Here is a 17,898-nt window from a genome sequence, read left to right on the forward strand (position 1 = left end):
CATTATTACCACAAAGCGCATACAGCGATTATATAGTAGCAAGTTGCACTAAACATTTGAACAAAATGCATTTTGTTCAAATGTTAACAGCACAGCACCAAGTTTTGCATAAGTGCACAACAGCACTGACCATTTCACAAAAGTGCATAACAGCTGTGACAATTTTACAAAAGTGCATTGACCATTTCAGGCAGATGGCTAACATGCAGATTTCCCTTTTGTCTGTCTTTCTTTGAAAAGTAGGCATGTTCAAGATCGATGAAGTCATGAGCAATTGGGTTAGATGACAGAAAAGATTCAAAAACGTCAGATTCAGTTAGATGACAGAAAAGATTCAAAAACGTCAGATTCAGTGTTTTGGGCACTGTTGAACAGGAACATTCTCTCCTGTTCAACAAATGTGGGTTCAATTCAAAAGCAACATTGTCACAGATAGGCTAGTGTTACATTTCTGTAAAGTTTCAAAAACATCTTCCATGTTTTGGTTACTGTTGAACAGAGGCATATTTTCCTGTTCAAAAAAGTCTGACACAAATTGTCGTAGTTGTGGGTTAAGGTTCGATCTATACTGTCCTTCAAACGAGTCGTAGAACCGTCATTGTCACAGATAGTGTTACATTTCTGTTTTACATTCAAACGAGTCGTAGAAGTAGCAGTACATTTGCGTTTGGTTGTTTTTTCTTTTAGATTCCTGTCACTCATACTAGCAGTATTGATTGAGGTACATAACTCTGTTGATGTACAGGGATGACTTGTTTGTAATGAATCCTTGTTTCCTCCACATTGAGTTTGCATTGCAGTTGGACAGAAATGAACAGGTGTTAATTGATAAACACATTGATAATGGCTTTTGACAAAATCAATCAATTCTGCAAAGGAATTAACTTGATGACATCAAAACTGCAGCGCCATTTGAAGAATGGTTACCATTTCTGTTTCTTTGATGGGAATCAAACAAATAAAAACATTGACTATCCAAGTTACCATGAATGGCAATAGTTGACTCCTGAAAAGTAGCAAGGATATAATTTGAGACGATAAACGCCTGATGCAATCCCTCCTCAAGGTCAGTCAACTCAAAACCTTCATCATTCGCAACATCAGTAGGCAACACAGCGGGATTCGTATGTCCAGAAATCATGTCGAAAAAATATTACATTTCAAAAGCATGTCCAACCACAGTTGTTAGCAAGTGTTCGTGTCCGAAGTAGCCTTCAGTGTGTGTATTATGTATTCATGTGACAGAGAGCGTGACCTCATTGTTCAATCCTCTCTCTCTCTTCTTTCTCATTCGAACGCACACACGCAAGAACGTAGCCTACGCACGCATGCACGCGCACGCACACACACACACACACACACACACACACCCCGCTGACGCACACGGCAAACCACGCACACACACACTGACTGTCGGCAAGCATCTCTTTTTGTTTTCTTTACCTTTGTTTATTGTGTTTTCGATATTTGTGTTTATTTTTTGCTTGACTTATCTGTTTTATTTTAATGTTTGCTATCCACATCGTGTGATAAATGTTTCTTCTCAGTCTCCGAGTCAGTTTAGTTTCTGCACGCCGCTTTGGTACTCCTTTTGTTTTTCTAACTGGTGTATTGTGCGCGACTGATTTGCGGATTTATTTTTATTCCTTTCATATGCAGTTGAAGTGTTGTGGGTGTTATTGTCTGTATATGCTATGTTGCGTCTGTGTATGCCTACAAGAATTTTGGGTGTAATGTGCCTGTGGTCTGCTCGCAGTCGAGCACAGAAAACATGGCGGCGCCCTGCAGGCAAATTCGTGGAAAGTCTTCCCGACCGCAGATACCAGCGTCGTCCGCGACGCTGGAATAAATTCACTGCTTCGACAATGTTATACACCATGAACTGAACCAGAATCACTCAATAAAAGAAACATCACACCTTCAGTTCTCATGTTTAAGAAACATTACACCCTGTCATTTAATGGTAATACTGAAATGATACAAATGAATAAAACTATGTACAGTCATGTACTGTTGAAGAAAAAAATCCCTAGAACAAGATACTAATCGAGCGGAATCTGGTTCAGTTACGAAAAACATTCAACACACAATAACCGCTTTGCACAAAAGACAGCTGGGCTGATGACTTTAGGTAAGTGTCAAAGTGGCTAGATGCTGTTGTTGTGTGTAAAAGCCTGGGCGGATCTGTAATGGTTTACATGATGGTAAACCTTCGAATGAATGTGTCTTTGAGTCTTAAAGGCACAGTAAGCCTCCCGGCCGTAAACCATCACAGATAGCCTACTGTCAGGCTATACACACAGTACAAACACCCCTCCATTTGAACGCTCACCAAACGGGAACATCCTAGGACGGTGCCCTCCGTAAAGAACGAGTAATTTTCAAATAATTTATTTTTGTGTGGTTTATCTTACCCCTGAGCCATCGTGAACCCGTGTGATCAAGTTTTCCTTTTTCACAATGTAGTCGTCAGTTAGTAATTTGAATGCGACTCGCTGTGAGCTTATCTGCAATAGCACGTTATTAAGTACCTCTGACTATGCACGAAACAAACGGCTGTGGTTCACAAGAACTCTAGCGATGGCTTTTGACTGTTTGCGATTCGAAACCTCCAGTCGAGGCACACTGAGGCGGAAGGTATCGTTCACTGGACCACTACTTTCATAGAAAGACTACATATATAATATATATAAAATATAATTGTTGCAGAAGAGTTCAAGTCGGAATGCAGAGAAGCTACATCTCAAATGCTACAGAAGAGACGAGTCTAAACGGTTGCAACGTCCATGCACACTATGACAATTATACCAAAACTGAGTAGCCTAAACGGCTTCCAGGGGAGGCAAACACAAAGTACAATATGCAGCGGTTGTTTCCCTTGTCAGAGTATAGATATTGTTTTTGCTTATTCATCATGTCTGCAGAAAATTCAAAATCCTTATGGTTCCTGAAGAGACAAGTCAAGTCAAGTCAATCTCAAGACTAATCTTAAATTGCTGCAGAAAAGATGAGCCTATGAATCCATCGAGAGTTAATTAAATCCCAATGGCTTCAGAAGAGTTGTCTTAGTCCACAGGAGCTGAAAAGCAGGCTGAAGCGAATCCTACTCGAAGTAGACGCCGTAGCACTGGGCCACAGCGAAGACGGATTTGTTGTCGTAGGTGATGGAGGCCTGGTTGTCCAGCATGTGGTCCCACACACAGCGGCTGGCCACCTGCAGTCCCTGCTGAGTCTGCTGACCCAGGGTCACCTACCCAGAGACAGATGACAGTACAGTGGAACCCCCCTTTTAAGACCAGCCAGTTTAAGACTCCCCCCTTTTTATGACCCTCTTTTGTCAGACATTTTGTTCATGAAGTCAATATATTGATTGACTGTTAGTGTTTAACGTCCTTTTAGACCAACTGGTCTATATTGGGACAGGTATTGGTAATACGTTGAAGATATGGTGTGATAGGCCTACTTTGATTCGAACAAGCCCGCTGTGGCTGTCTTCTTCGACACACCAGCATTAGGTTTGTCTCGTCAAAGTATCGAAATACGATCATGATAATCCGAGACGAGAGATGATGCATGCGTGTCTGGTCTTCGTGTTTTCCAAGCCCTGAGACTTTCGCTGTGAACGTGGGATCTTTTTCGTGCGCATGTGTGCACACGGGGCTGTTCGGACACCGAGGAGAGTCTGCACAAAGTTGACTCCGAGAAATAAATCTCTCGCCGAATGTGGGGATCGAACCCACGCTGATAACGACCAACTGGCTACAAAGCCAGCGCGCTACCAACTGAGCTACGTCCCCGCCCCCAATATATTGACCTCCATTTTAAGACCCTCTTCTATTTAAGACCCTGTTTTCTTAGACTTTCAGTCCATAAAGTCAATACATTAAAGGCACAGTAAGCCTCCCGTAAACCATCACAGAGCTCCCCGAGCGTCTAAATACAGTACAAGCATACTTCCATTTGAACGCTCACCGAACGGGAACATCCTGGCTGCTTTCTGTCGAGCGTGAGACATTTTCAAAGAATTTATTTTCGTAGACTTGTTCCGTTAACAACAACGGCGCCTCGTTTTTGCGCTAGACCTAACTTTTAAAATCTAAATAATAAATTGACAGCTTGTTACACAAACATTCTTTAATCATAAAAGAATTCGTTTTTCATCAAGACAAGATCAGAACAATTTGAAGTTGTGAAAGTTTAAAAAAAGAAAAGCCCGGAAGCAGGGTCACGCAAGGGTCGTAGCAGACGACGGCCGGTTTATCAGTGCAAATCGCCGTTCCTCTCAACAGTCAAAAGCCATCGCTAGAGTTCTTGTGAACCACAGCCGTTGTTTCGTGCATAAAAAAAACGTGCTATTGTAGATAAGCTCACGTCGAGTCGCATTCAAATGACTAACTATGACGACTGCATTGTGAAAAGGGAAAACTGGATCACACGGGTTCACGATGGCTCAGGGGTAAGATAAACCACGCAAAAATAAATTCTTTGAAAATTGTTCGCTCTTTACGGAGGGCACCTAGGATGTTCTCAATTGGTGAGTGTTTAAATGAAATGGTGTTTGTACTGTGTGTAAAAGCCTGACCTTATCTGTGATGGTTTACGGGAGGCTTACTCTGCCTTTAACCTCCATTTTTAAGACCTGATTTTCTCCGAATTTCGGACGTCTTATAAGTGGGGTTCCTCTGTAGTGTTATTGGCTATAGATGTTCTGAGGCGCTTAGAGTGAATCGTCGGTTACAATGAAAAAAGTAACTTCAGGATCGTACTGGAATCCAGTTATTATTAGCTAGTTATGATATCTCAGTAACAGTGAACAAGCAGAAAAAAAGAAAGAAAGAAAGAAGGAAATCAATAAATCAATAAATACAGCACGCAGGCAAGCAACCAACCCACCAACTATTCAAGGTCAGTCAGGGTAACGGTAACCTGAGATTTTTGTTTTACTATAAACTAACAACCCCCCCCCCATCCACACACACACACAAACCCGAAAGTCTATAGCCTCTAAATACACATAAAACAAGCATTGACCTTAACGGGCAAAAAACCGCCCGTGGTGACACGGGGGTAGGACATGGATACCGTCTCTGCACAAACAGTTGACCTGTGACCTAATCCGTGACCTTAATTATAAGTCACGCTTAAACATACTGAGAGAGAGCGAGAGAAAGAGAGAGGGAGTACTGAGAGAGAGAGCGAGAGAAAGAGAGAGAGAGGGAGAGAGAAAGAGAGAGAGAGAGAGAGGGGAGAGAAAGCGAGAGAGGGAGAGAGAGAGAAAGAGAGAGAGAGAGAGAGAGAGAGAGAGAACGAGATTCTAAGGGGAGTAAACGTGCGGGAATTCCCGCATAACCTATGCTTCTGCCAGCGGGTTTCGTCCTTTGGTTCGGTTTGTAAAAGCGTTTTAGCCAATATCTTCCGTTTGACTTTCGTTTGGAATGTAATTTTTTGCATAGACCCGTGTAACCCTATTCCTTACAATTTCACGAAATTTGAGCTTAATTGATCCAGAGATGCAAGTCTTACTCGACTTGTGTGTAATCGTCCACCCGCCCGCCCTACTCAAACAAACAAACAAACAAACAGACAGACCAAATCCAGCAAGCCCCATATAATGGCGGCTTAAAAAGGAAAAATATTTCTAGTAGCCCTATCACCTGTACTCACCTGACACACAACTCTGTATCGATGCCACCGGAACTCTTTGACTCGCTTCTGGATCTCTGCGGCCAGTTCTTTGGCCAGATCCTGGCACGTTCTGGAGTCATAGGTCACGCCCTGTAACCTTTCCTCAAGAACGTCAAACATCGCCTTCTTCACCTTCCCGGGCTGGAACTTCTCCGAGTCCTGCTAGGAATGATAGGGGGAAAAGAAGAGAACACGATATGGTGGTTATTCTTAGTTTTGAAGGGGGAAGTTCTGACGTTCAATTTAGACAGGTGCGAGCCTACAGCCGGACAGACAGAGATACTCAGACGCACACACTTAGCATACACAGACAGACAAACAGGCAGACAGACAGACAGACAGGCAGATAGACAGACAGACAGACAGACAGACACATTATGGGTATAGACACAGTCAGACATAGACACACATACATAGACATAGCTTACATAGACACGGATACACAGCCGGAGAAACACAGCCTACACACATACACACACACACACACACACACACACACACACACACACACACACACACACACACACACACACACACACACATACATACACATACACACTCACCCCCCACCCCACTCACACCGGCCCCACCCCAACTCACCCCCACATACCCACACACCAGCCAATACAAATCTTGTCTACCTGTGGTGTCATGCGGTAGGAATTTTCCTGCTTGAAATGCATTGGTCTGCTGCTGTCCGGAGCGTCTGACCCTTCCTTGGCAGTGCCGTTGGACAGGTTCTTCAGGCGACCATGAGCGCCGGGCGTGAGGCGAATGATCGTGCGTCTCCGTCCCGCCACCCCGACCTGGCTTGGCCGCAGCAAGTCCGCCATCTTGGTAGTAGTCTTGGAAACTTGTCTGTTTTCTTGTGTCAATCAGTGTGGTTCTGAAAGAGAGAGGTGGAGAACTGTTGGTTAGGATATACTAATACTAGTTCTTGCAGTTTTGTTTACTTATATTTATCTATTTATTGATTTGTGTGTGTGTGTGTGTGTGTGTGTGTGAGTGTGTGTGTGTGCGTGCGTGCGTGTGTGTACGTGCGTGCGTACGTGCGTGTGTGTGTGTGTGTGTGAGGTGGAGGGATGTCATATCTTTAGAGTAATCAAACAAGCGAGCAAGCGAGAAAAGACACCCGGCAAGCTAGCAGCCAGTCAGCCAACTAAGTAGTTAGCCAAGAAACCGACCTACAGGCTAGGCCGACCAGTTGACCATTGACTGTCCATTTCTACCAAGTGAACCATCTGAAGTGTTTCTGCGAAGGTAAGGTGGGAGAGCGGACAAGAGAGAGAGAGAGAGAGAGAGAGAGAGAGAGAGAGAGAGAGAGAGAGAGAGAGAGAGAGAGAGAGAGAGAGAGAGAGAGAGAGAGAGAGAGAGAGAGAGAGAGGGGGGGAGAGAGGAATACAGAAAGCCGCTCTCTCTCCTCTCTCTCTATCTCTCTCGTCTGTCTCCTCCTCTCTCTCTCCCTCCCTCTGTCCCTCTCGCTCTCTCGGCTCTCTACCTCTCTCTCTCTCTTTACCCCCCTCTCCCTCTCTCTCTCCCCCCTCTCTCTCCCTATTTCTCTCTCCCCCCTCTCCCTCCCACTCCCCATTTTCTCCCTCCTCTCCCCTAAACCCCCCATAGTGTCGGTGTTTTGAACTTTTGTTATAAAAAAACAACCAATCAAACAAACAAACTGAAAACCATTAATCAACAAGACTCACTACTCCAGCTGACACACAGTCTACCTGTTTCGCAGCAGAGTTGGAGGACTACAAGTCATTATAAAATGTATATCGGAGACAGCGAAACTGCGTCACAGGAGAAGTACGGGTGTAATTTACATGCTCTTGACGGCTGATAAAAATGATAAAAGATCTTGGCGCGGAAATGATACACGTCACTGACTGAAAAAAACACTCAAGTATCGCATGGTCTTCTTAACCACAGGCACTTGTGCTTGGTTAGTCATTCAGTGGAACGTACTAGAGGTGCCGTTTCGCCGCATAGTAAGAAAAATACGGAGATCCGGGAAACGGTGAAACGAGACAAAACCCCAAACACACCTTTTTTCAGATATGTCATTAATAAATATGGACTTTTTTTAGGCTGACATCATCAATTCATTTCAAGGAGACTACTTCAGACCTAACATCATTAGGTCACAATGAATGTCAGGCCTACCATCATGAGTCTATCTTGACTTTTTCAGGCCTAACATCATCAGTCCAGCGTGACTGTTTGAGGCCTAACATCATCAGTCCAGGGTGACTGTTTGAGGCCTAACATCATCAGTCCAGGGTGACTGTTTGAGGCCTAACATCATCAGTCCAGGGTGACTGTTTGAGGCCTAACATCATCAGTCCAGGGTGACTGTTTGAGGCCTAACATCATCAGTCCAGGGTGACTGTTTGAGGCCTAACATCATCAGTCCAGGGTGACTGTTTGAGGCCTAACATCATCAGTCCAGGGTGACTGTTTGAGGCCTAACATCATCACTCCAGGGTGACTGTTTGAGGCCTAACATCATCAGTCCAGGGTGACTGTTTGAGGCCTAACATCATTAGTCCAGGGTGACTGTTTGAGGCCTAACATCATTAGTCCAGGGTGACTGTTTGAGGCCTAACATCATCAGTCCAGGGTGACTGTTTGAGGCCTAACATCATCAGTCCAGGGTGACTGTTTGAGGGCCTAACATCATCAGTCCAGGGTGACTGTTTGAGGCCTAACATCATCACTCCAGGGTGACTGTTTGAGGCCTAACATCATCAGTCCAGGGTGACTGTTTGAGGCCTAACATCATCAGTCCAGGGTGACTGTTTGAGGCCTAACATCATCAGTCCAGGGTGACTGTTTGAGGCCTAACATCATCAGTCCAGGGTGACTGTTTGAGGCCTAACATCAATCGACTGTGACTGTTTCAGTCTTAACATCATCAATTCACAGTGGCTGTTTCAGACTTAACATCATCAGTCTATCTTGACTATTTCAGGCCTAACATCAATCGACTGTGAATGTTTCAGTCTTAACATCATCAATCCACGCTGACTGTTTGAGACTTAACATCATCAGTTCACGGTGATTGTTTGAGGCCTAACATCATCAGTTCACGGTGATTGTTTGAGGCCTAACATCATCAGTTCACGGTGATTGTTTGAGGCCTAACATCATCAGTTCACGGTGATTGTTTGAGGCCTAACATCATCAGTTCACGGTGATTGTTTGAGGCCTAACATCATCAGTTCACGGTGATTGTTTGAGGCCTAACATCATCAGTTCACGGTGATTGTTTGAGGCCTAACATCATCAGTTCACGGTGATTGTTTGAGGCCTAACATCATCAGTTCACGGTGATTGTTTGAGGCCTAACATCATCAGTCGACGGCGACTGTTTAGGCAGAACATCATCAGTCTATCTTTACTATTTCAGGCCTAACATCATTGCATCGACTGTAAATGTTTCAGACTTAACATTATCAATTTACAGGGGCTGTTTCAGACTTAACATCATCAATTCACACTGAATGTTTCAGGCCTGACATCAAGCCACAGTGATTGTTTCAGGCTTTAAAATGATCTTTTTTCACACATAACAACATCATCATCGCACCAGCGTCCACTATCATTTGACTGCCTGCAGTCCTGTGCCTAGCTTCTCTGAACACTGACCAAACATCCAATGAGCCACAAACTATAAAGAATCAAAATTAAAAAAAAAAATAGACTGCCCACGTTCCAAAATTCAGAATAAAAAAACAAGCAAGGTGTGTTATTGGAACGTTTGATTGTTACCGTAACGGGTGTTTTTTTTGGTCACAATCAAACGCTACTATAACATACATTGCCTGTTTTATTATAAAGAATCAAACTTACTCTTCCTCCAAACTGAAGCACAATTCATAAAGACATGACCACCGTCCCACATAAATTTGCGAATTAAACCAAGGCCTTAGAAAAGCAGGCTTTCAACTCCGGATCCAGTCGTCTCCTTTGTCTGAAAACTTAATTCAGGGCATTCTTCACTTCACGCGTTTGCCAAAGATCTGGACCACACTCGGCGAACTTTCCGCTTGGCACCAGTAAGCACCAGTGGGCACCAGCAGACACCACGCTCTGACACCTGAGCCAGACAGACCAAACCTCTCTCAGGTACCGGGACTGCGGACAGATGAGAGGCGTAATAACAGGCACGCGAATCAAGGATATTGACTTTGTTCAGTTTTGTCGCGTCTGGCACACTTTACTCAAGACTCAAGACTCAAGAGACTCAAAATGTTTACTGTCCTCATAAAAACAAGGAAAATTGCCTTACAGTGTCAGGCGATCACAGACATGAAAACATCACATGTATTAAGAATTAGACGATTGCACTTAAAACTAATAACTCTAGCCCGCTTCATATTTGCTGTAAACTTAGAATTAGAATTGCATTAAAACGCATGTAAACATCCTGAGCGTCTCTCGCAGCACTCACACTTACAGACACACACACAGACACACACACAGACACAGACAGACACAGACACACACACACACACACACACACACACACACACACACACACACACACACACACACACACACACACACTCTCTCTCTCTCTCTCACTCGCCATCTCTCTCTATCTCAGTTTAACTAAAAACAATAAAATATATTCAGATTGAGTGGGTAATAATGGCACACAGGCATGATTTAAAAGGTCATGGATAGATAACACATGCGCGTGTATCAAGACCAAGAGCATTCTACAAACTCGTACGCACCCGCACACACACTTGTACACAAACACATACATACACACAGTCACACGATCACAACACACAAGCACACACGCACACACACACACACACACACACACACACACACACACACACACACACACAGACGCTCACACAGACACAGGCATACACACACACACACTCACACCAGCGGATCAACATCCGCGCACCCACACATGCACCAAAGTGCCCATCGCTGCGGAGTTGGCGGCAAATCACACAGGCTGCTTCAGGTCGTGGCGTTGAGTAGCCTGACAGCAGAGGGCAAGTAGGAGTCCAGGAACCTGTTAGTGCGGCACTTGAAGGAGCGCAACCTCCTCGATGCTGATCGGGCTGGAGTCTGAGCTGTGAGGACGGGATGGAGAGGGTGAGATGGATCTGACCGGATCTTATTAAGCTTTCTGATGGCTGTCTTCTCGTAGATGGAGTTGATGCTTGGCAGTTCTTCTTTGATGATTCTTTCAGCAGTTCTGATAATTTTCCCCAGCTGATCAACATCCGTCTTCTTTGCGCTCCCAAGGAAGCATACGATGTTGTATAGCGTGACGCTCTGTACTACTGACTGAAAGAACAGTGACATGATTTTTTGGTCCACCCTGAATTTCTTCAGTTTTCTGAGGAAGAAGAGTCTCTGGTTGCCCTTTTTGCAGCAAGCGCGGATGTGTTCAGTCCAGTCCAGTTGATCATCAATTACCATGCCCAGATACTTATACGACTTAACAGTCTCAACTGGTTGACCCTTGATGGTGATTGGTTGAAGTTCTGGCTTTTCTCTCCTGAAGTCGACAATGAGTTCTTTTGTTTTGGAGACGTTTAGGTCCAGGTAGTTTCTGTCACACCACCCCACAAGCTCAGCGACCGCCGCTCTGTATAGGTACTCGTCATTGCGAATCATGCCAGTCAAGGACGAGTCGTCAGCAAACTTGATGAGCAGGTTGCAAGCATCACTGCTCCGACTAGTGTTAATCTTAACAGAAAAATAAAAAATAAAGGAAAACTAGGAAAATACCCAGACTACAAGAACATAAAACCGATCTACACAAAGAGAGAGAGAGAGAGAGAGAGAGAGAGAGAGAGAGAGAGAGAGAGAGAGAGAGAGAGAGAGAGAGAGAGAGAGAGAGAGAGAGAGGGAGGGAGAGAGAGGGAGGGAGAGAGAGAGAGAGAGACACACACACACACACACACACACACACACACAAGTGGGCTTGACAGACGACAAAGATATACCCAAACTATATCTCCAAGACACTGAGACAAACAAACAGACCACCCCTCCCCTTCCATTACAACACACCCTGCTTCAGGTGCCTGTGCAGGTGGCTGTCACCAGACTAATTCCAGTCTGAGCTCAAGCAGCAGAGACGGGAGTCAAGGGAGAGAGGGGAGTGTTGGGTTTGCCCAGGTCGATATCCACACGTTGAGAACATTTCGCTAGATCGATACCAAAATTGCCGGTCAGAAACGGAAACCGTACAAACACTGGGTCAACCTTTGAACTATAAACCCACGTTTCCGTTTGCTTTTTAGTTTGTTATCAGAATGTTCAAAACTTTCACCAGCGTGATCCCAACCATCATTAAGCCTGTTTTTCTACCCGCAAAAAAAGAAGAAGTTTTATTTTAGTTTATTTGTCAATGTTTTTATTACAATAACTTGTTTTTCTTGTTGAAAAAGTCATGCACGTGCCAATAACTGAGGTCATTTTCTGTTGATTCTCTCAAAATGATGTGTATGTCTTTCCACTACGAAGACCACTAGTTCGACGTAGAAGTCAAAGTTTTGTTTTGTCCACTATTACAAGTTTCCATAACTATAACCTTTCTTGGTTTCTGATTCTTGATTTTGCAACGTTGGCAGTCTATCTGGTTCGGATTTTATTTCAGTCCGGTTTCAGCGGTTTCTCTTCTGATCTAACATTTGTTCACACGGGGGGAAATCCCTCACTAAGTTGATTCCCACAGACAGACAGACAGGCAGGAAGACACACAGACCGACCGACAGACAGACAGAAAGAAAAACACAGAGACAGACGGGAAAACAGAAAGACAGACAGACATAGGCGAAGAAAGCACGGACAACTTGCAATCATATTGGTCCGAATAAGCTCCAAAGCAAATAAAACAAGAAATTCCTCCGACCGAGGTAGGAAAAACACCCCCGTTGGTCAAAGGGAAATAACCATTCTCACTGCCACCAACTGAGAAGGTTATTTCCCTTTGACCATTAATATGTCCCTCTATAAGTCCTTGTAGAATCTTAATCCACCAATAACTCCCTAACCGTGTGTTTGACTGGTCCCAATTTTTGTAAGGACCGTCTCAGGAATGTATAGAACCTGTTCACCAAGTTTGGTGACGATCGGTCCGTTCATTCTTGAGATCTATATGCGAACACAAACACACACACAAACAAACAAACAAACAAACAAACACATCGACCGAATCCTATACACACCCCTATACCGGGGGTGTAATTACTGAACTCTCCAGATACAAACAGAAAGCAAACGCAAAACCCATGGCGACCCCGAAACGGCCTTTTTCTTGATCAAAAACGAATAAAAGTCAGCGGTCTCTTCATCTTTAGCGGTTAATCTTTCCCTTTCGTGCCCACAGGTGCTAATAGCTGGTTGATGTGTTCACTGATCTCGAACCCTACCCTGCAGATTGAATCGAGGTGACAAATCAATAGAGTGATCAGATTCAATGGAGCGTCACATGTTTATTTTCTCTGTGGAGTTTGGGATCGTGCGTGGGGGTTACGGTGTGTTGTGTGGTATTGATAGCCTTTGGTGACTAGTGCACGGTAATTCTCAAAAATTGATGAAACGTAATGACTGTTAACATAAGCCGATGAGGTCATAATCAATGACGCTACTATCGTATAACCCATCATGTCTCATATATATAGGTCCTGGTTACCCTGGAGGACGTTAAGCCTTAATAGTCAGTCAATCAGTGACGAACATAGGTAGGAGGAATACTGTGTGTGTGTGTGTGTGTGTGTGTGTGTGTGTGTGTGTGTGTGTGTGTGTGTGTGTTTGTATATATGTGTGTGCGTGTTTGTGTGTGTGTGTGGTGTGTGTGTGTGTGTGTGTCTGTTCGCTCGTGCGTGCGTGCGTGCGTGCGTGCGTGCGCGTATGTGATGTTTTGAAGGTGGTAGTAGTGGGAGAGTGAGGAAGGAAAAGGGGAGGGGGGAGGGGGAAGAGGGAATGAAAAAAGAGGAGGGCGTAGAGGTGCTTACATACTTCGGAAAATAATGCCGAAACAGTTCTGCCATTTCGGTAAATTTACAAGTTGAAACGTAACTACCGACAACACGCCTGGAACCAACAATCGACGGACCAGCATATAGGCAACCATTAATTTCGCTTCCATTCTTGCCTTTGGTCAGTATAGCTCCCATATCTGCGGGGCCATGGGACCTAATAATAAATTGTTATCAGCTATTTATGGCTCGCTTGCACGCATCGGTTCACACAAAATCGATGAAAACAGTTTGCTTTGCTGTGAGATGGTAACGCAGGTTTCGACCTGGGAACGAATCTAGCCAAATCTGGCTTCGCACGCGCGCGCGCCCGCGCGCGCGCGTGTGTGTGTGTGTGTGTGTATATATATATATATATATACCCAGATATATACAATATAAGTTAAGACAGAAAAGAATTCAGTACACAAACGGTTGTTTCCGACCGAGCCCTAAACAATGGATTACCCAATAAGAATATTATATGTACAGATTAATGCTGATTAATGGTACGATTTGTCCCCGATGTAATGTCGTTTATTTCTGACGGAAAACTCGCCCTGAAATCATGTAGGGTGGGGGTTAATCCTTCTTATACGTCCGTTCAACTGCGGAGTTAGACACAATAGTTTCGAGTTTTATCTAAATCTCCACTGATTTCTTTGACTGAGCAACCAACAAACAAACCAACCAATCAAGAAAACAAATAAATAATTAAACCAAAGAATAAAACAAACACAATACTTTTTCAAAACATTTGGTTTTTTATTTTTTTTTGTAGAATTAAATATTGCAAAAAAATCTTATTTTTTCTTTTGGAAACTGCTGTTGCTTACGGATGCGACAACCAATTATGTTGCTATTACTTATAATTTATTGCATGGCATTTGTCTCAGATTGACTTACCTTTGCTGGTAACCATCTTGTTTTGAAGATCCTTTCTTGATGTGACTTAGAGCAGATTACACATACTTTCAGCTCGTACCGCTTGCTTTCTACTTGGGCTGATGCTGTCTGTTAAACTGTTGTTTTCTGGGAAATTGCAAGTGTATTGAAAGATAATCTACCGAAAAAGCCTGCCAGTTACGTTTTGGACAGAAACGCTCTTCTCCTGAAAGGACACAAGGGCTGATTTATCTCATACTTTCTTGGTTCTGATTTGCCATAAAACTGACCCAGATATGTCATGATTCCTGTTTGTTTGGTGATCATGTTTGACCAAAAAGGCGTAACTAACTGAACACATCTCTTCTGTAGCTGAAGGAAAAATTTAAGATTTTGTTCAAACATGTAGTCTACCTGTCAAGAGTACATACCTTCTTTGAATTACCATGTAAACCACGTAAGTGTAGATATGTAAAATGACCTTGACCTTACCCGAACAAATGTAATTCTTTTACATGTGACTTACGCCACAGAACATATGTATCATAAACTACAAAAACACAATCCTTCTAGCTGGAATTGCAAACTAAACTAACATAGAAAGGGGCACTCAGAACACAAGAGTAAGAGCCACTCAGAAGTACATAGTCATCTAGCACACATTAGTTAGAACAAACAACTTACGCGACATTGGCCTGGAGGCATGGTGGTCTGCAAAACTACTCCGTTAATATTACCGGCAGGCAGACAGCCCTAAAAGTCTTGGAAGTACAGACGAACCTGTCCTAGTGACCACCTCTCGATAACGACCACTTGCCCATAACGACCATCCCAATGGATCTCCAAGGAGTTTATTTCAATGCTATAGCGACCACCTTGCTATAGCGCCCACCTGTCTATAACGACAACTTGTGGTCGCTCCCTTGTGTGGTCGCAATAGGCAGGTTCCACTGTATGAATACACGACCCCCGGAAATACCTCTGTCGGTTTTGCAAGGGTTGCGAAAGAGTGACAACTCTTGCTACGATACACAGAGATAGTACGATAATAGTGTTTCAATATACAATACATTACTTACGTATTATTTGTTCAGTTTTGTTTTGTTACTGAGACAGAGATGTGCTTTTTTTGCAACGACAGTTAAAATTGTCGAACTCATAGTTTTTCCCTGGAGTTTATATGTTGCAGCGTTTTTCGCCTTGGTCAGGTAGAATTTTGCTAGTTTTGGGAAATCTTAGCACAGATTAGTTTTATAAGGTTAACAAAGACAGCCTTCATCGTGTTTTCAGTTGAGTGATTGTCTGGTTTCTTTCATTTGAATGCTCCGTCATTTTTGTTGGAATTGCCCGAAAGAGAGCAAGAGAGAGAGAGAGAGAGAGAGAGAGAGAGAGAGAGAGAGAGAGAGAGAGAGAGAGAGAGAGAAAGAAAGAGAGAGAGAGAGAGGGTGCACCGAGAGAGACAGAGAGAGAGAGAGGGAACGAGAGCGAGAGAGAGAGAGAGAGAGAGAGAGAGAGAGAGAGGGGGTGCACTGAGAGAGACAGAGAAAGACAGAGAGAGAGAGAGAGAGAGAGACAGACAGACAGACAGACAGACAGACAGACAGACAGACAGACAGACAGACAGGCAGACAGACAGACAGACAGACAGACAGACGGAAGAAGAAAGTGACACACACAGACAGAGAGACAGAGACAGCTAGAGACAAAGAAAGCAAAACTGCAGCGTATCAGTTACTTAAAGAGTTTCTATTGAATTTATAAGAAAACACTTGTAAGGTAGAACTTACCTTCAAACAGGTGATACATCCCCAGAAAGCAAGTACAAAATCCCAAAACACAAGTTTCCCACTGCTTTCCCAAAGTTTGGTAAAGCTTTTAGTAGATAGAGAAGTTCATCGCAATCATAGATTAACACAGTGACCAAATTTACCTGGCGTCCATACCTTCCATCCAAGTCAGACCAGCCAGTAACTGTTGGAAACTCGCTAAATCGCTCACACTCTACGGTCAGCCAATCTGATTGCATTTGCTGCTGGCTTTTTGGAAGCACAGGCACTGAAATCAGTAGTTGATAATTGAGTGGTGTTTTTTTTGGGGAGAGAGAGAGCTGAACTGAACTTTATTCAGTTTACTACAAGGACACAGATTTAAAGGTGGACACATTTTCTTACAATCTGCCCTTGAGACGAACAAACACACAACATAAAATACACTATCAGTATCAAACAATACAAAAACAGAAACATTAAAGAGCACCACTAAAATGCAAACACTAATTATATACACACACTTCAAATGCGAATACTAATACATATGTCGACTATCAGGTACCCAAAATTGTCTATATACAGCATTTATCCTGTGAAAGTTGGGAAAACAGAATCTACAACATATTAGGTAGTTAAAGGCACAGTCAGCCTCCCGTAAACCATCACAGACACTGTCAGGCTTTTTACACACAGTACAAACACCCTTTCGTTTGAACAGTCACCGCTTGAGAACATCCTAGGTGCCCTCCGTAAAGAGCGAGCAATTTTCAACGAATTTATTTTTGCGTGGGCCATCGTGAACCCGTGTGATCCAGTTTCCTTTTTTTTCACAATTTAGTCGTCAGTTTGTAATTTCAATGCGACTCGCTGTAAGCTTATCTGCAATAGCACGTTATTGTGTACCTCTGAATCTAAAACGCAACAAACGGCTGCGAGACACACGAACTAGAGCAATGGCGGTTGGCCGTTCAGAGGAACTGGCGCTATGCAAGAACCATCGCCTGCTACGAGAAAGACGTTTTGCGTGACACGTTTCCAGGCTTTTCTTTTTTCAAACTTTCAAAACTTCGAATTGTACTGATCTTATCTTGATGAAAAAAGTTTTCTTTTATGATTTAAGAATGTTTTTGTTACAAGATGTGAATTTATTATTTAGATTTTAAAAGTTAGGTCTAGCGCCAAAACGAGGCGTCCGATTGTGATACTGAACAATCCGGCTGGCCACGCAAAAAATAATTCTGTGAAAATTGCTCGCTCTTTACGTAGGGCATCTAGGATGCTCTCAAGCGGTTAGTGTTTAAACGAAAGGGTGTTTGTACTGTGTGTAAAAGCCTGACAGTATCTGTGATGGTTTACGGGAGGCTTACTGTGCCTTTAGGAACAGATAAACCAAAAACATTCAGTGACGCCTACAAAATAAGTTTCGAACACGGCCTCGCGATAACACTTATTTCTCTGCTACCGCTCCCTGTGTGTTACCAAGACTTGTCACCCACACAGGGATATAATCCCATCCTCTGCTTGAGCGGAGCTGTGCAGTAGAGCCAGTGTTAATTCCC

General features: G+C 43.6%; 1 protein-coding gene across 4 annotated transcripts; it reads right to left on the reverse strand.

Annotated features, from left to right (window-relative positions):
- Positions 1–1,233: 1,233 nt before the first annotated feature.
- Positions 1,234–16,590, reverse strand: LOC138963197 (dynein light chain Tctex-type protein 2B-like). Of its 4 annotated transcripts, XR_011454744.1 has the most exons (5): positions 9,535–10,170; positions 6,327–6,571; positions 5,665–5,847; positions 2,373–3,250; positions 1,234–2,226 (listed from the first exon to the last, which is right to left on the reverse strand). XR_011454744.1 is itself a non-coding variant. In XM_070335245.1 (4 exons), exons 2-4 carry the CDS (start codon positions 6,516–6,518, stop codon positions 3,104–3,106), a joined length of 522 nt encoding a protein of 173 aa, XP_070191346.1. In that variant the 5' UTR covers positions 6,519–6,571; positions 16,358–16,590; the 3' UTR covers positions 1,234–3,103. The 4 variants fall into 4 exon arrangements, 3 of the variants coding, with proteins under 3 accessions (XP_070191346.1, XP_070191347.1, XP_070191345.1); XM_070335245.1 differs by lacking the exon at positions 9,535–10,170 and adding an exon at positions 16,358–16,590 and having other exon boundaries at positions 1,234–3,250; XM_070335246.1 differs by having other exon boundaries at positions 1,234–3,250; positions 5,665–5,844.
- Positions 16,591–17,898: the final 1,308 nt, after the last annotated feature.

Source organism: Littorina saxatilis, linkage group LG3 (genome assembly GCF_037325665.1).
Source record: "Littorina saxatilis isolate snail1 linkage group LG3, US_GU_Lsax_2.0, whole genome shotgun sequence".
In the NCBI taxonomy this organism is placed as follows: domain Eukaryota; kingdom Metazoa; phylum Mollusca; class Gastropoda; order Littorinimorpha; family Littorinidae; genus Littorina; species Littorina saxatilis.